The sequence below is a fragment of the Lolium rigidum genome, chromosome 2, assembly GCF_022539505.1.
Source record: "Lolium rigidum isolate FL_2022 chromosome 2, APGP_CSIRO_Lrig_0.1, whole genome shotgun sequence".
Classification (NCBI taxonomy): domain Eukaryota; kingdom Viridiplantae; phylum Streptophyta; class Magnoliopsida; order Poales; family Poaceae; genus Lolium; species Lolium rigidum.
This window is the reverse complement of record NC_061509.1, coordinates 194,528,045-194,547,736: the sequence shown is the minus strand read 5'-3', so window position 1 is coordinate 194,547,736 and position 19,692 is coordinate 194,528,045. Positions and strand designations below refer to the sequence as shown.

At 41.7% G+C, this 19,692-nt stretch overlaps 1 protein-coding gene and 1 long non-coding RNA gene across 2 annotated transcripts; both read right to left on the bottom strand.

Annotated features, from left to right (window-relative positions):
* Positions 1–11,655: 11,655 nt before the first annotated feature.
* Positions 11,656–13,193, bottom strand: LOC124692781. The gene is made up of 3 exons (XR_006999678.1): positions 13,043–13,193; positions 12,887–12,952; positions 11,656–12,733 (listed from the first exon to the last, which is right to left on the bottom strand). It is a non-coding gene; the product is annotated as an uncharacterized LOC124692781 (long non-coding RNA).
* A 116-nt stretch (positions 13,194–13,309) lies between these two features.
* LOC124690435 lies at positions 13,310–14,111 on the bottom strand. The gene is made up of 3 exons (XM_047223822.1): positions 13,777–14,111; positions 13,491–13,706; positions 13,310–13,362 (listed from the first exon to the last, which is right to left on the bottom strand). The coding sequence occupies exons 1-3, from the start codon at positions 13,919–13,921 to the stop codon at positions 13,310–13,312; spliced, it is 414 nt and encodes a 137-aa protein (XP_047079778.1). The 5' UTR covers positions 13,922–14,111.
* Positions 14,112–19,692: the final 5,581 nt, after the last annotated feature.

Genomic DNA, 19,692 nt, shown 5'->3' with positions numbered 1-19,692 from the left:
CTTAGGGCCGGGTAGATACATGATTTTTCTGGTTTGAATATGTCTAGACCTTGTTTATCAATTTGAATGCTTACTATATGACATATGAAGGCTATGTGCTTTGGTTTTTCATTCTTTCGATTTTTTTCTGAATTTTTATGCCCATTTGAATCTTGGTCAAATCCCAGGTTTGACCAAGATTTAAACAAGTTTAAAACATGACAATGAAAAGGTAATTAATCCTGGATCCTTCTTAATTAATCAGTAAGTCTAATTAAAATGAAGCTTTTGGGAGGTTTTTGAAATTTACATGTTTGAAACCCAAAACCACACTTCTCTTCATGCTTGACTTCATATATGAGATAGAGTTTAGGGTTAGTGGGTACATGATTTGTGTGGTTTGAATATGTCTAGACCTTGTTTATGAACTTGAATGGTTAATTACTATATGACATAAGAAGACTATGTGCTTTGGTTTTTTATTTTTTATTTTATGCCCATTTGAATATTGGTCAAATCCTAGGTTTGACCAAGATTTAAACAAGTTTAAAACATGAAAATGAAAAGGTAAGCTTGGATCCTTCTTAGTCACTCTAAAATGAAGCTTTTGGGAGGTTTTTGAAATTTCCATGTTTGAAACCAAAAACCACTTGTCTTCATGCTTGACTTCATAAGACAGAGTTTATGGTTAGGGGTAGATACATGATTTGTATTATTTGAATATGTCTAGACCTTGTTTATCAACTTTTGAATGCTTACTATATATATGACATAAGAAGACTATATGCTTTTGTTTTTCATTTTCCTGATCTTTTTAAATTTTATGCCCATTTGAATCTTGGTCAAATCCTAGGTTTGACAATGATTTTAATAAGTTTAAAATATGAAAATGAAAAGGTAAGCATGGATCCTTCTTAGTCACTCTAAAATAAAGCTTTTGGGAGGTTTTTGAAATTTCCATGTTTGAAACCCAAAACCACTTCTCTTCATGCTTAACTACATAAGACAAAGTTTAGGGGTAGGGGTAGATACATGATTTTTCTTGTTTGAATATGTCTAGGCCTTGTTTATCAACTTTAATGCTTACTATATGACATAAGAAAACTATGTGCTTTGGTTTTTCATTTTTCTGATTTTTTTGGAATTTTGATGCACATTTGAATCTTGTAAAATCCTAGGTTTGAGCAAGATTTAAACAAGTATAAAACATGAAAATGAAAAGGGAAGAATGTATCCTTCTTAGTCACTCTAAAATGAAGTTTTTGGGAGTTTTTTGAAATTTCCATGTTTGAAACCCAAAACCATGCACTTCTCTTCATGCTTGACTTCATAAGACGAGTTTAGGGGTTAGGGGTAGATACATGATTTGTCTAGTTTGAATATGTCTAGACCTTGTTTATCAATCGTTAATGTTTACTATATGACATAAGAAAACTATGTGCCTTGGTTTTTCATTTTTCTTATTTTTTTTTAAATTTTGATGCCCATTTGAATCTTGGTCAAATCCTAGATTTGACCAGGATTTAAACAAGTTTAAAACATCAAAATGAAAACGTAAGCCTTGATCCTTCTTAGTCACTCTAAAATGAAGCTTTTGCGATGTTCTTGAAATTTCCATGTTTGAAACCCAAAGCGACTTCTCTTCATGCTAGACTTCATAAGATCGACAGGGGGTAGATATACATGATTTGTCTGGTTTGGATATATCTAGACCTTGTTTATCAACTTGAATGCTTACGATATGACACAAGAAGACTATGTGCTTTTGTTTTTCATTTTTCTGATTTTTTTAAATTTGTGCCCATTTGTATCTTGGACAAATCCTAGGTTTGACAATGATTTAAACAAGTTTAAAATATGAAAATGCAAAGGTAAGCATGGATCCTTCTTAGTCACTCTAAAATGAAGCTTTTGGGAGGTTTTTGAATTTCCATGTTTGAAACCCAAAACCACTTCTCTTCATGCTTGACTTCATAAGATAGAGTTTAGGGGTTAGGGGTATAGATACTCCGTACATGATTTGTCTGGTTTGATTATGTATAGACCTTGTTTATCAACTTGAATGCTTACTATATGACATAAGAAAACTATGTGCCTTGGTTTTTCATTTTTCTGATTTTTTAAATTTTGATGCCCATTTGAATCTTGGTCAAATCCTAGGATTGACCAAGATTTATACAAGTTTAAAACATGAAAATGAAAAGGGAAGCATGTATCCTTCTTAGTCACTCTAAAATGAAGTTTTTGGGAGGTTTTTGAAATTTCCATGTTTGAAACCCAAAACCACTTCTCTTCATGCTTGACTTCATAAGACATAGTTTAGGGGTTAGAGGGTAGATACATGATTTGTATGGTTTGAATATGTCTAGACCTTGTTTATCAACTGTAATGATTACTATATGACATAACAATACTATGTGCTTTGGTTTTTCATTTTTTCTATTTTTTTTGAATTTTCTACCCATTTGAATCTTGGTCAAATCCTAGGTTTGACCAAGATTTAGACAAGTTTAACACGTGAAAACGAATAAGTAAGCTTGATAATCCCATTTGTTGACTCATTTAACTAGTTAATCCCATTTGTTGACTCTCTGTTGACCATCCACTTGAGGTGAAACTGAGTACGAAGTATATTGCACTAGCCAGTATTAGTACTCAAGGGGAAAACGGAGCACTCAAAAAATGCTAAATTTCCAGGGTTAGACTCGAGTACGCGTGTTGCGGTGCAGAAGTTGAAGACGTGCAATTGTTGACGCGTAGACGCGGGTCGCGGTGCAGAAGTCGAAGACGTGCAATCGTGGACGCGTGTCGCGTTGCAGAAGCCAAGACGTGCAGACGATCAATGGTGGACGCGTAGGACGCGGGTTGCATTAACCACCCCTCGCCTTTATAGACGCCTCCTCGCACTCTCTCTGTCACTCTCACTAGCTCATGCAACGCCTCCTCTCACGTCCCATCATCATCTTCTCCAAAGAGAAAAACCCTCTCCCTCTCTGCCGGCGAGATGATGCGCAAGGAGAATGCGAATCCCATCGTCCATGACGCCGTCGGCTCCAAGCGCGACGCCTCCCTCTTCGACGCCGTCCCCTCAACGGCCGTCGCCGCCGCCGGTGGCGGTCGGATCCCGCCGGGATGGGACCCCTATGAGGAGGTGCCGTACATCTCGCCTCCGAACCCCTACGACACCTCGCATGGACGACCCATGGAACGAGGTAACTATGGTTTGCTCCCTTTTTTGTTCCCCATTCCTCTTTGAACCCTATTTTTGCTGGTTCCCTAGTAACTATTAGTGCCGATCTGTAGATGGATGAGTATTGGGTTAATATTTGCGCCGATTTTATTCCATTTTGCTTTGATCCCTTCTTGATTTCGTTGAAGATTTGGAGTTCGGCCGTTCGGTTAATTTATGCAAGTAATAATGAGATCTCAATCAGTTAATTTATGCAAGTAATCATGGGATCTCAATCAGTTATTTTATGCACGAATCAAAAGATATCAACCGTTTAATTTTGCAAATAATCTAGAATCTGTTCAAATTCAGATCTGGAATCTGTTTCTTTGCCTATGATGAATCGTTGGGCACAAATTTTTACGAGTGAGGTTTCAGTGAACCATTGCTGTGTACAAATCTGTTGTGCATGAGCTTTGGTTCGCTAACACCATCCACTGTAGACATATAATCAGTCTCCACTCTAACTGAGGCTGGCTCTGTTTTTCCTTACTTTGTTATCATGCATGTTAGACATTGTTGCAACTCCTTCACTCATAGTTCCCGTTTGATATGGATCAGGTGTCTGGCAGCGATGTCGGGAGCGACGACGAGGACCATCACACAAAGACTCGCCAGGTGCTGCGGAGGCTGCAGGTCGGCCAGTACGTCTCCTACTTCGCCGAGGGTGTCTACAGGTGCCCCTTCTGCACTAGGAGACTCGGCGGCACTGACTTCAACTGCCTCCTCACGCATGCCGAGAACATTGGCAACACCTTCCCCAAGGTCGGCGCTTCGGTGAACCCCTACTCCTTCCGCGCCAAGCACAAGGCGCTCGGCATGCACCTCCGCAGCGTCCAGCGGGTGGAGATCTCCGCCGGGAGCATGCCTCCGCTCAATCCCAAGGCTCCCAAGGGGAGCAACAAGTGGAGGCAGAGGCAGATGGGGTAAGCGGAGTCCTAGACGTGTGCTGCTGCTGCAAAGCAGCTTCTATTTTGTTGTTAGCTAGGGATCCCTTGTTGTTATGTTGTTAGTATGATGGTGTTGTGAAGAACCTCGAACCTGTTACTATGTTGGTTGCTGTGTATGCAGCTTATTATCTAGGGAGGGATCCCTATTATCTATCCCTATTCTACTATATTTTGTTGGCCCTACTTTGTTTTCTAGATTTACTATGACTGTGAATTTGTCGTACATTACCCTGGATATTTGCTTCTAGATCTAACTACATACATATGGACCAGAGGGAGTACTAGATTTGCTGCCATATTGGGCAAACAACGAGGGCCAAAAGGCACAAATAATTGAAGAAAGACAGAAATTCAAGTTTCTCTAGATTTGATACTAATTTGGTTAAAAAAGACAAAGAGACAGAGGGGGAAAAGGTGCTCTTTTTTTGAGAGAGAGGGGAAAAGGTGCTCTTAAAAATGATAATTCGCGCCGAGAGAGACAGAACCCAGCTCCTGCTCACATACAACCAAACGCGGTCTCGTCCTGTCCCACGCGGTCCCTTTCTACTAGCCCCACACGTCAGCACGAAACGGTCAACTAAACGGGAATCCTCCCGTCTGAGCTCCTTCTGCGGGTTACAAATAAGGGCTTGGCGATAACTCGGGAAAAACATAAGGCAATCTTATTGACTAATATAGCTGCTTAATTAATAAAAGGATTAGCTACAACGTGCTCAGTTTGCCCATTTATTAAGGTATAAGACTGGCAGGAGAGAAAGTAATCGCTAGTTTCTTCATTTTTCCCCTGCATGCTTGATGACCCACAAGTATAGGGGATCGCAACAGTCTTCGAGGGTAGTATAACCCAATTTATTGATTCGACACAAGGGGAGACAAAGAACACTTGGAAGCCTTAACAACGGAGTTGTCAATTTAGTCGCACTGGAAACGGACTTGCTCGCAAGAGTTTATCGATAGTAATAGTTTTATAGCGAGTAGCAGTAGTGAAATAACGATAGCAGAGTAACAGAGACAGCGGTAGTGATTTTAGTAAACAGCGAGGATTAAAATACGTAGGCACGGGGACGGATGAACGGGCGTTGCATGGATGAGAGAAACTCATGTAACAATCATAGCGAGGCATTTGCGAGATAATAATAAAACGGTGTCCAAGTACAAAGCAATCAATAGGCATGTGTTCCAATTATAGTCGTACGTGCTCGCAATGAGAAACTTGCACAACATCTTTTGTCCTACCAGCCGGTGGCAGCCGGGCCTCAAGGGAAACTACTGGATATTAAGGTACTCCTTTTAATAGAGTACCGGAGCAAAGCATTAACACTCCGTGAACACATGTGATCCTCATCACTACCATTCCCTCCGGTTGACCCGATTTCTGTCACTTCGGGGCCATTGGTTCCGGACAACAACATGTGTATACAACTTGCAGGTACGATCAATAAACAATGAATATCATGATGAAACAATAACATGTTCAGATCTGAGATCATGGCACTCGGGCCCTAGTGACAAGCATTAAGCATAACAAGTTGCAACAATATCATCTAAGTACTAATTACGGACACTAGGCACTATGCCCTAACAATCTTATGCTATTACATGACCAATCTCATCCAATCCCTACCATCCCCTTCGGCCTACAGCGGGGGAATTACTCACACATGGATGGAGGAAGTATGGCTGGTTGATGGAGAGGCGTCGGTGGTGATGATGGCGATGATCTCCTCCAATTCCCCGTCCCGGCGGAGTTCCAGAACGGAGACTTCTGGCTCCCGCGACGGAGTTTCGCGATGTGGTGGCGTTCTGGAGGCTTTCTGGCGACTTCGACTTCTCCCCGTGCGTTTTTAGGTCGAGGCCAATAAGTAGTCCGAAGGAGGGCGTCGGAGGCCGGCCGAGGGGGCCACACCATAGGGCCGCGCGGGCCCCCCTAGGCCGCGCCGCCTTATGGTGTGGGGCCCTCGGGCCTCCACCTTACTTGTCCTTCCGCTCCGTCGGTATTACGGGAAAATAGGGCCTTCGCATAAATTCCGAGGATTTTCCCGAAAGTTGGATTTCTCGCACAAAAACGAGACACCAGAACAGTTCTGCTGAAAACAGCGTTAGTCCGTGTTAGTTGCATCCAAAATACACAAATTAGAGGCAAAACAATAGCAAAAGTATTCGGGAAAGTAGATACGTTTTGGACGTATCAACTCCCCCCAAGCTTAGCTTATTGCTTGTCCTCAAGCAATTCAGTTAACAAGTGAGCGATAAAAGAACTTTCACGAACACATTTGCTCATATGATGTATATATTCTCATGCTATGGCTAATACTTAAGCGAGTTCATAATGAGATATATGCAAATAGGATCATCTAACAGACTATGTCAATCATGGAGAGGTACCAACAATTAATAATAAGCATCATGAATCATGTATATAAGCAGGATTGCAATGTTCATAAGAGAGTATGATAAAGTGGTATCTCGCTTGCCCGTATTTGATCGGCAAAACATAAATGCCCAGGCACCTCTAGAGTTCATAGAAAGACTAGAAGTAGTGATTGTCAAAGATAAAAGCATCAAAGTTATACCACAATCAATCATATTTTGAGACAAGCATATTATACTAAGAATGACAGTTGTGCTCTCAAGATAGTGCTCAAAGAAATAATGGAGACACAACATAGAAGTAAAAGATTGACCCTTCGCAGAGGGAAGCAGGGATTAACATGCGCTAGAGCTTTTCATTTTTTAAATCAGGAGTAAAATCATTTTGAGAGGTGTTTGTCGTTGTCAACGAATGGTAATGGGTACACTAACTACCTTGCCAACCGGACTCCCAAGAGCGGCTCCCATGAATTATTTCATATTTATTTGGCACTCCTTCCAACCTTTCTTTCACAAACCATGGCTAACCGAATCCTCGGGTGCCTGCCAACAATCACATACCATGAAGGAGTGCCTTTTTATTTTAGTTTTATTATGATGATGACACTCCCCCCAACCTTTGCTTACACAAGCCATGGCTAACCGAATCCTTCGGGTGCCGTCCAACAATCACATACCATGGAGGAGTGTCTATTTAAGTTAATTAATTCGGGATCGGGAATCCCATTGCCGGCTCTTTTTGCAAAATTATTGGATAAGCGGATGTGCCACTAGTCCATATGAGAGTCCGTCAAAAGTAAATGACAAGGTTGAAAGCTAAACACCACATACTTCCTCATGAGCTATGAAACATAAACACAAATTTGGAAGCATTTTGAAGGTTTTAAAGGTAGCGCATGATAATTTACTTGGAATGGTTTGAAATGCCATGCTTAGGTATTTATGGTGGACACTCTGGAATAAATTGGTTTTCATGTGTTTGGAAGCACGAGCAGCGTTCCCGCTCAGTACAAGTGAAGGCTAGCAAAAGACTAGGGAGCGACAAATCAAGAGAGCGATGAATCGTCATAATCATGCTTGCGGCAAAATAAATTAACGGAGGCATAAAAGTGATACAAGAACTACGAAGCAATATAAATCATCGAGGCTTAATTGACTTTGGTTCAGTCATATGCATGCGTGAGCATGTGCCAAGTCGATATAAATGAATTATTCAGATGAGGATACCACAATGCCATACTTACTTATGAATAAAACAATGCAAGCAAACATCCATGACATGCTACTCATATTAATAAATTGGAGCTAAACATGAGAGATCATGAACTACTAGACTTTCTCAAGTAACATATACTTCACATGAACCAACTAAGCATGCTCACATGGATGAGTATATGTACAAAAATGAAACAAATAGAGTTCATACCAGCCTCTCACCACAATCCAATTGTCGTAGATCGTCATTATTGCCTTTCACTTGTGTAGCTTGGATAATACAAAATGAAAACCACGCTCCAGCCACCGAAAACCATTGAACTCAAGATGAACTTTACAAACCAAAGAAGAACAGCAAATATTTTTGGTGTTTTCGAATTGCAAACAAGAACAAAAGGAAACAAGCAAACAAAGCAAAATCTTTTTAGGTTTTCTTACAGCAAACTAGCAATAGCAAATAAAGCGAAACAAATGCAAGAAACCAAAACAAACAAATGTTGAAAAGAAACAACAGAAATATTTTTGTTCTTTTTGTGTTTTGGGAAGGAAACAAAGCAAGAACAAGAAAATGAAAACTAAAAGAAACACAGAAAAGCGAGATGGCGGAAATCTGCCAAAACCTGACAGCAGTACAGAAATCGATTTTTACAAAAATCTTACGTTGCTCAGCTCGAAAAGTGTTCAACTAATGAAAGTTAGATAACAACCTGGGGAACCTGCACAAAAATTGGCAGATCAAAATAACGTTCTGGCTGTGCGCACGAATTTTTCTAGTAACAGTCCAGAATCTGTTTTCAGGCAGCACTTCCCCAAATATCATCTCCCTCTCATTAGAAAACCACTCAAACGAACAAAACAAGTATGTACAAGTATCCAGCAATCATAATATGCAAAGAATGAGTGATTCCGGTATACCTCCCCCCAAGCTTAGGCTTTTGGCCTAAGTGGAGTTCAATCCCATCGAGACCATGAGGTAGTATCTCCGTAGTACGACGAAGATGGATCATATTCCGGGCATGTTCTAGAAAAAGCACCCGGATACGTGACAGTGTAGTCGTGGGAGGCCTCGGCATCCTCGGAGTCATGCTGCTGGTGGAAGTCTTGTATCTTCATATGTTCATCCACCTCCTCCTTAGTGCACGACCATGATTGCCTGTCAATACTGAACAAACCTGGTTGGGGAAGAGGGATTTCCTTCTCATCCCCGTCAGCAAACAACATTCTATCGACCATATTATCTAAAGTAGAATCAGCGGTAACAAAATGATGACTCTTCATAGCAGCAATATCGAGTCTCCTAGGGGTCAATGGCACATCATTAGGATCAAGAGGAAGTCTTAAATATGTTAAAACGCGCAATGCAATAGTTCCTCCAAAAATAGGCCCCCTATTAGACAGGCGGCGAGCAATAAGAGAACCAAGGTGATAAGATGTCCGACCGAGTAAGTGCAATATTCAAGAAAGCAAGATGGTAACTAGAAATATTGCTAGTGTTCTCCCTACCAAGAATGCTAGTAGCAATGTAATATGCAAAATACTTAATGGCGGGGAGTTGAATGTTCCTTATCTTGCCACGCTGAATGGTGCGACAATCATCATCGGTGATTGATACGTCTCCAACGTATCGATAATTTCTTATGTTCCATGCCACATTATTGATGTTATCTACATGTTTTATGCACACTTTATGTCATATTCGTGCATTTTCTGGAACTAACCTATTAACAAGATGCCGAAGTGCCGATTCTTGTTTTCTGTCGTTTTTGGTTTCGAAATCCTAGTAACGAAATATTCTCGGAATTGGACGAAATCAACGCCCGGGGGCCTATTTTTCCACGAAGCTTCCGGAAGTCCGAAGACGAAACGAAGTGGGGCCACGGGGTGCCCAAACCCTAGGGCGGCGCGGCCCCCCGGCCGCGGCCGGCCTATGGTGTGGGGCCCCTGTGCCCCTCCCCGACTTGCCCTTCCGCCTACTTACGGCCCTCCGTGACGAAACCCCCAGTACCGAGAGCCACGATACGGAAAACCTTCCAGAGACGCCGCCAACGCCGATCCCATCTCGGGGGATCCAGGAGATCGCCTCCGGCACCCTTCCGGAGAGGGGAATCATCTCCCGGAGGACTCTACGCCGCCATGGTCGCCTCCGGTGTGATGTGTGAGTAGTCTACCCCTGGACTATGGGTCCATAGCAGTAGCTAGATGGTTGTCTTATCCCCATTGTGCTATCATTGTCGGATCTTGTGAGCTGCCTAACATGATCAAGATCATCTATCTGTAATTCTATATGTTGCGTTTGTTGGGATCCGATGAATGGATAATACTTGTTATGTTGATTATCAAAGCTATGTCTATGTGTTGTTTATGATCTTGCATGCTCTCCGTTATTAGTAGATGCTCTGGCCAAGTTGATGCTAGTAACTCCAAGAGGGAGTATTTATGCTCGATAGTGGGTTCATGCCTCCGTGAATCTGGAAGGGTGACAAGAACCTCTAAGGTTATGGATGTGCTGTTGCCACTAGGGATAAAACATTGGTGCTATGTTCAAGGATGTAGTCACTAGTTACATTACGCGCAATACTTAATGCAATTGTCTGTTGTTAGCAACTTAATACTGGAGGGGGTTCGGATGATAACCTGAAGGTGGACTTTTTAGGCATAGATGCATGCTGGATGGCGGTCTATGTACTTTGTCGTAACTAGTGGTTGGGGCGCCCCTTGGGGCGCCTCCTCGCCGAAGCTGTGCGTTCCAATTCCACAACATGAAAGATTGAAAGTAAAATACGCTGGGTTGGACAGACAATTAATAGGAGCAGTTACATGTTTATTTTTCTTATTTTACTTACCTCCGATTGCACAGTAAACTCTTCAGAGTTCTGTTCTGGCCCAAAGCGGCACAATAGATTCAGTTTACAAAGAAGCCAATACCATGAGTAGACTTGTCACTTTACATTGGCAAATATATGCACCGAAATAAAATCATGAAAAATGCTTGGCCGATCTTTTAACTAATCAAGTACACGAGTGGCTTGAAGCATTTCCTAGAAAAAACCTGTTTGCATAAAAGAAACTCAGAAGGATAGCTGGACAGAGATTGAATTAATCTTGTCTTGCACATATACATATCTTGCTGTTGTAATCCTACTCAAATAGGCCTTTCATAAGCTCCTCGTAGCAGTGATAGATGAAGCACATCAGTGGGGAAACCAGAATGCATGCGTGTCTTGCAAATGGATATCAGTACTTCGGATACAGAGTATACATGCTATAAATTTCAGAGAATAACACGGCTATAATTTCAATTAAAATAGGTAATTAGTGAACTTACTTCCCTCTCAGATATAACAAAATTTCCTACTTACGTTATTAAGATTGGTTATATGCGGTTCCATAAAAGGTTTTCACGGAGAATGGCATTAGATTCTATGTTAAGTTCCATGATGAAATCTGACAAAATGCAAGCTATTGCAATGGCAGCAGTATTGTAGACGACCAAAGTATTACAAGCAGCATCACGTGAACAGAAACTAAACGAGGTTACATAAGTAATTCTTACAAGCTATTTGCTTTGAAGGAGCTGCCAAACTCAAACTGGGAAAAATCTAGTGAGTTGGTCTGAAACAAATTACATGTCACTACAAATAGCTAGTCATGTCTAGGTGGCAAAAGGGCAACTATTTTAACAAGACAGAAAATAGACTACATGGAGAAACTGTTCATCAAACAGGTAGGCCACGGAAGACAAACATGAAGGCAAAGACCAGACCATTGTTCGAGCAAACCGGCAACGCCCATGCAAATTGACCCAATAAAACAAGAACATACCCCAACAATTACTTACGGTCTTACGGATAACTTCAATGACACAGTACCAACGATGATCTGCGACGAAACAGTGCAAGTACCACTGTACCAGAGCCATAACTCAAAAAAGTAAATCAATATGAAAACCATCTTAAAAGAGCATGGTGAGTCTTTTAGTATTCCTTTCTAATATGCAGACACGGATACACAAGATAAATAAGCCTGCTGCCACTCCTACCTACTAAAATCGCATATGCAACTTTGGTGAAACATCACATGTGTTACAACTTGCAAGGAGCTATAGCTAAAAGAGCATGTCAGCATAGTTACTTACAAAATACTTTGAATGCATGCTTCAGTGCATCCATATCAAAGATCCAATAGCTTGAAGATTGCAGATATTTAGCCATTATGACAGTTGGACAGTGAGATCAAGACACTCAACTAAATATTAGAAAGGAATACCTACCTAGCGACCACATTTCTTACTTGGAACCATATGAAATATCCGGAAGAAGTTTAAGGCAACATTTAGCTGGGTGTTCCTAAACTTAGAACGAGAAACAACATAAAGCCAAAATTTAATGAGCCCAAAATCATCTATTTCAGACAGCAAATTGTGAATAGAAGATATTGTCATCAGCAATTTTAAGTAGTTCATACTCCAGGTATTTTTTCTCATCAATATTATAGAGCATACTTACGAAGCCATATTTTTTTTCCTTTGTAATAAATATATTTAAACAGTGAGAACAATACAGTGCAATACTTGGTGATTAACCACCAGGCTCTAAACTGCTTTTTCATAGGACATAATAAAGGTTATGTGTCATAACAACCTTCACATAGCGATAAAGGACATCATTAGCATGCAAGTAGTAAAGTGCTATTAGGAGCTGCACAAGGCATACACAGAGTTTCTGCTTGCAGAAAATGGACACAACAAGGAGTCAAAATTTTCAATAATCAGAAACTGCAGCTAATGAACATCACATATTACCGACAAATTAAGCCACCTCTTCCAAAAAGTGGTTGGCGTTACACCTTTTAATGGCCTGTAACCTATACAATGAATCAAAAATAACCACAATTTCATTACATGTTCAAATACATTTGAGAGCTTACTTCACAAGCTACATAGATGTCTCCTCCCCTGCAGTATCCGATCACAAAACAACACGTAGCACCCCTGATAACACCAACAAAAGCATTCATTCAGAATCATACAAATCCTTCAATTGGATCACTGAAACATGAAGAGATGGCCCAAGAGCAAATATTGCTATATGGACCCTGCCAAGTGCCAATATGCATATATAGGAGAAGCAAGGACCATGCTCACCTTCTACACCCAAGAGTATTTCTATTCCACAATGTAAGGGCACCTTACTTTTGCAATGAGCTCCATCTATATGAACAAAGTTGTGAATTTTGCATGCTCATCTAAAGGTTAAACCATATTTTAGCAAACAATCTAGCTTGAGTACTGATATCTTACATGACAAGAAGGGACAAAGGTTGTTCAGGAGACCTCTTGGTGTGCTGATCGACGGCAGGCTAGTCGGATCTTCTTCAAGACATCTGAAACAAGCTATGCTTCAGAGGTTAGTGACACACCTCATACTGCAGAGGTTCTAGATAACATCCCATCCATATATTCGTGACAAAAGGTTGAATATCACTGGAACCACACTAACCTATTCATCTCCTTCTTCGACCTCGAGCAGCCGTTGGTGTGTCACCACGTCCTCTGCACTCTCCACGTTCACATCGAGTGTGTACCTACGAGCACGGACAACGAACAAGCATGAGCGGCGCCGCTGGCAGTACAATGTGCAAGAATCGGCAGGTTGGGGAGGAGGAACTCACCGAGCTAGCGGGTGGTGAATATGCGACCAGAGCATCCTAGAAGGCCACCTATATCTCCGTCGGGATGGTGGCGGTGCGTAGGCGGGTGATATCCCATTGTATATCTCGAGGTGATATAGCCTTGCTTGTTCGTTCGCCGTCCCCCCACGACGACCTCAAGCTGCAGCTGCTGCTAAGGCGGCCGCAGCGGGAAAGAAAACGACGCCTGGTGCCGACGCAGAGAAGGCAGCGCAACGGACTAACGGAGGAGTCGAAACAGGAGCCAGCGGTGGTGTGGCCGTCACCTGTAGCCACTAATAATAGTACAGATTAGCAAGAGGGAACAGACGTGACGTCAAGGAGTATTTGATTGCCGCTACTCACCGGCGTGCAGCGGCAGCCCGTCGTCCCCGACACGGAAGGTGAGCAGCATCAGTAGGCCGGCCTCCATGATGCAGCGGCGGCACATCTGGAGGCACAGGTCGTCCTTCTCCTGGCTGGCCGCCGAGGCGAGTAAAAGGGGATCCATATCCCCTTCATCCCCTTTTCCCAGAGGTGGAGGAGGCGGCCGCTGGAGTTCTTGACCTTGTCGTCATAGCGCTGCTGCCCGCTCGCCGCCGCTAGTTCCGGTAGCTCTGCTGCTGCCCGCTCGCCGCCGCCAGCCAGATTGTGATTGGGAGAGAAATTAGGGGTCAGGAGGGCGGAGAGCTGCTCTCAGATGGTAGAAAAGGTTCGACGTTCTTTTTTCCCTTGCTCGTGTGCAGTACACATCTTGAGAGCTCGCGCTGTTGCGCAGTACAACTGCAGTACAGTACAGTACAAATCAATCAGTAGTACAATTTTCGCCGAGCCCTCGTCCACTAGCAGCGTGCAGTGCGCCCGAGGCCAAGCAGAGTGACTGGAAAACAGCACATAAAACGAAAATGACAAGTGGGCCATGTCATGGATTGGTCCCATGCGCAGTCTACAGAGGCAGATGACGCACGTTACTGCTCAGATGCAGGGAACGACCGAACCAATCAGCGAGCGATTTGTGCGCCACATGCAGCGAAGTACCGAACCAATCAGCGCGCGATTTCAGCGGCAAAATAAATCTAGCAAAGAAACGAAGAGAATCAAAGTAGGCTATCGTGGGAGGCTGTGAGATAGGGCAAGTGCACTCGCACTTGCTTGTTCTCAATGCCCAATTAAATCTCACTATACTCATCATGATATGTATGTGCATGGTCATGCTCTCTTTATTTGTCAATTGCCCAACTGTAATTTGTTCACCCAACATGTTGTTTATCTTATGGGAGAGACACCTCTAGTGAACTCGTGGACCCGGTCCAATTCTCTTTACTCGAAATACAATCTCATCGCAATACTTGTTCTATCGTTTTTCGCAAACAATCATCTTCCACACAATACGGTTAATCCTTTGTTACTGACAAGCCGTGTGAGATTGACAACCTCACTTCGTTTCGTTGGGGCAAAGTACTTTGGTTGTGTTGTGCGAGGTTCCACGTTGGCGCCGGAATCCCCGGTGTTGCGCCGCACTACATCCCGCCGCCATCAACCTTCAACGTGCTTCTTGGCTCCTCCTGGTTCGATAAACCTTGGTTTCTTTACGAGGGAAAACTTGCTGCTCGTGCGCAACATACCTTCCTCTTGGGGTTCCCAACGAACGTGTGAGTTACACGCCATCAAGCTAGATTTACGGCGCCGTTGCTCGGGAGATCAAGACACGCTGCAAGGGAGTCTCCACTTCTCAATCTCTTTACTTTGTTTTTGTCTTGCTTAGTTTTATTTACTACTTTGTTTGCTGCACTAAATCAAAATACAAAAAAATTAGTTGCTAGTTTTACTTTATTTGCTATCTTGTTTGCTATATCGAAAACACAAAAAAATTAGTTACTTGCATTTACTTTATCTAGTTTGTTTTATTTATTGTTGCTAAAATGGCCAACCCTGAAAATACTAAGTTGTGTGACTTCACAACCACAAATAATAATGATTTCTTATGCACACCTATTGCTCCACCTTGCTACTACGACGAGAATTCTTTGAAATTAAACACTGCTTTCTTGAATCTTGTTATGCGAGAGCAATTTTCACAGTGTTAGTTCCGATGATGCTCTGCTGCCCATCTTAATAATTTTGTTGAACTATGTGAAATGCAAAAATATAAAGATGTAGATGGTGATATTATTAAACTAAAATTGTTCCCTTTCTCATTAAGAGGAAGAGCTAAAGATTGGTTGCTATCTCTCGCCTAAGAATAGTATTGATTCATGGACTAAATGCAAGGATGCTTTTATTGGTAGATATTATCCCCCTGCTAAAATTATATCTTTGCGGAGTAGCATAATGAATTTTAAACAATTAGATACTGAACATGTTGCACAAGCATGGGAAAGAATGAAATCTCTGGTTAAAAATTGCCCAACCCATGGAGTCGACTACTTGGATGATCATCCAAACCTTCTATGCAGGACTAAATTTTTCTTCACGGAATTTATTGGATTCAACTGCTGGAGGTACCTTTATGTCCATCACTCTTGGTGAAGCAACAAAGCTTCTTGATAATATGATGATCAACTACTCTGAATGGCACACGGAAAGAGCTCCACAAGGTAAGAAGGTAAATTCTGTCGAAGAAACCTCTTCCTTGAGTGATAAGATTGATGCTATTATGTCTATGCTTGTGAACGGTAGGCCTAATGTTAATTCTAATAATGTTCCGTTAGCGTCATTAGTTGCTCAAAAAGAATATGTTGATGTGAATTTCATTAAAAATAACAATCACAATGATTCTAGGCCATACCCCTGCTAATGGTAATTCTTATGGTAGATATGCTTCACCTAATGAAGAAAAGATGCTAGAAATTGAAAGATCCACCAAGAGCTTTATGCAATCACAATATGAGCAAAATAAATTGTTTACTAAAACTATGAATGAGCAATCTACCTTGTTGAAGAACATAGGGAATCAACTTGAAAATCTGAATAGGGAGATCTCGGGGTTGCAAACTAAACTTGCTAATGCTGAAACCCGAATCTCATACATGTCTGCATCACAATCTTCTTTAATTAATAAAATGGCTGCTAAACCTGAGGATTTAGATGATAAAATTACTACTACAGCAAATGCCATCCAAGTTAGAATTAATGAGAATATAAGATTAATGGCTGAACTGCGTGCTAGGTGGGATAGAGAAGAAAATGAAAAACTAGCTAAAGAGAAGAATGTAGCTAAAGTTTGGACTATTACCACCACTAGTAATGCTAATGCTACACATGTTGCTGCACCTCCTACTAATAATAGTAAAAGAATTGGTGTTAGCAATGTTTCCACTTGTAATGCAAAGCGCGAGAAACTGCTCGAAACCGCTAAAGCTGCTGAAACTGCTCGTGATAAAGTCGCTGAAATTTTTTCCAACATTGGGGATGATGATCCCATTGCTTTAGATTATAATGGTTTGAATTTTGATGATTGCCACATCTCTGAAGTTATAAAGTTCGTGCAAAAACTTGCTAAAAGTCCTAATGCTAGTGCTATAAATTTGGCTTTCACGCATCATATTACAAATGCTCTCATAAAAGCTAGAGAAGAGAAACTAGAGCGCGAAGCCTCTATTCCTAAAAAGCTAGAGGATGGTTGGGAGCCCATCATTAAGATGAAGGTTAAAGATTTTGATTGTAATGCTTTATGTGATCTTGGTGCAAGTATTTATGTTATGCCTAAGAAAATTTATGATATGCTTGACTTGCCACCGCTGAAAAATTGTTATTTGGATGTTAATCTTGCTGATCATTCTACAAAGAAACCTTTGGGGAAAGTTGATAATGTTCGCATTACCGTTAACAATAACTTTGTCCCCGTTGATTTTGTTGTCTTGGATATTGAATGCAATGCATCTTGTCCCATTATATTGGGAAGACCTTTTCTTCGAACTGTTGGTGCTATTATTGATATGAAGGAAGGTAATATAAAATATCAATTTCCTCTCAAGAAAGGTATGGAACACTTCCCTAGAAAGAGAATGAAGGTACCTTTTGATTCTATTATGAGAACAAATTATGATGTTGACACTTCGTCTCTTGATAATACTTGATACACACTTTACGCGCCTAGGTGAAAGGCGTTAAAGAAAAGCACTTATGGGAGACAACCCATGTTTTTACCTACAGTACTTTGTTTTTATTTTGTGTCTTGGAAGTTGTTTACTACTGTAGCAACCTCTCCTTATCTTAGTTTTGTGTTTTGTTGTGCCAAGTAAAGCCGTTGATAGAAAAGTAAGTACTAGATTTGGATTACTGCGCAGTTCCAGATTTCTTTGCTGTCACGAATCTGGGTCCACCTCCTTGTAGGTAGCTCAGAAAATTAAGCCAATTTACGTGCATGATACTCAGATATGTACGCAACTTTCATTCAATTTGAGCATTTTCATTTGAGCAAGTATGGTGCCATTTTAAAATTCGTCAATACGAACTGTTCTGTTTTGACAGATTCTGCCTTTTATTTCGCATCGCCTCTTTTGCTATGTTGGATGAATTTCTTTGATCCATTAATGCCCAGTAGCTTTATGCAATGTCCAGAAGTGTTAAGAATGATTATGTCACCTCTGAACATGTTAATTTTTATTGTGCACTAACCCTCTAATGAGTTGTTCTAAGTTTGGTGTGGAGGAAGTTTTCAAGGATCAAGAGAGGAGTATGATGCAACATGATCAAGGAGAGTGAAAGCTCTAAGCTTGGGGATGCCCCGGTGGTTCACCCCTGCATATATCAAGAAGACTCAAGCGTCTAAGCTTGGGGATGCCTGATACGTCTCCGACGTATCGATAATTTCTTATGTTCCATGCCACATTATTGATGTTATCTACATGTTTTATGCACACTTTATGTCATATTCGTGCATTTTCTGGAGCTAACCTATTAACAAGATGCCGAAGTGCCAGTTCCTGTTTTCTGCTGTTTTTGGTTTCAGAAATCCTAGTAACGAAATATTCTCGGAATCGGACGAAATCAACGCCCAAGTTCCTATTTTCACCGGAAGCATCCAGAACACACGAGAACCGCCAGAGAAGGGGGACAGGGCCACCAAACCACACCCCGGCGCGGCCAGGGGGGGGCCGTGCCCCCCTATAGTGTGGGCCCCCCAGAAGCCCTCCTGCGCCGCCTCTTCGCCTATATAAAGCCCCTGACCTAAAAACCTCGACACGTTCGGAGAAAACCACAGAAACCTTCCAGAGCCGCCGCCATCGCGACGCCAAGATCTGGGGGACAGGAGTCTCTGTTCCGGCACGCTGCCGGAGCTGGGAAGTGCCCCCGGAAGTCCATCGACACCGCTGCCATCTCCACCGCCATCTTCATCACCGATGCTGCTCCCATGAGGTGGGAGTAGTTCTCCATCAAGGCTCGGGGCTGTACCGGTAGCTATGTGGTTCATCTCTCTCCTATGTGCTTCAATACAATAATCTCATGAGCTGCCTTACATGATTGAGATTCATATGATGATGCTTGTAATCTAGATGTCATTATGCTAGTCAAGTGAGTTTTACTTATGTGATCTCCGGAGACTCCTTGTCCCACGTGTGTAAAGGTGACAGTGTGTGCACCGTGTGGGTCTCTTAGGCTATATTTCACAGAATACTTATTCACTGATGAATGGTATAGTGAGGTGCTTATTTATATCTCTTTATGATTGCAATGTGTTTGTATCACAATTTATCTATGTGCTACTCTAGCAAAGTTATTAAAGTAGTTCTATTCCTCCTGCACGAGTGTAAAGGTGACAGTGTGTGCACCGTGTTAGTACTTGGTTTATGCTATGATCATGATCTCTTGTAGATTGCGAAGTTAACTATTGCTATGATAATATTGATGTGATCTATTCCTCCTACATATGCATGAAGGTGACAGTGTGCATGCTATGCTAGTACTTGGTTTAGTCCTTTGATCTATCTTACACTATAAGGTTACTTAAACATGAGCATTATTGTGGAGCTTGTTAACTCCGACATTGAGGGTTCGTGTAATCCTACGCAATGTGTTCATCATCCAACAAAAGTGTAGAGTATGCATTTATCTATTCTCGTTATGTGATCAATGTTGAGAGTGTCCACTACCGAAAGTGTAATCCCTAGGCCTTGTTCCTAAATACTGCTGAGTTACTACTTGCTTGTTTCTTGTTTCTTCGTGTTACCTACTTGCTGCAATACTACCACCATCAACTACACGCCAGCAAGCTATTTTCCGGCACCGTTGCTACTGCTCATATATATTCATACCACCCGTATTTCACTATCTCTTCGC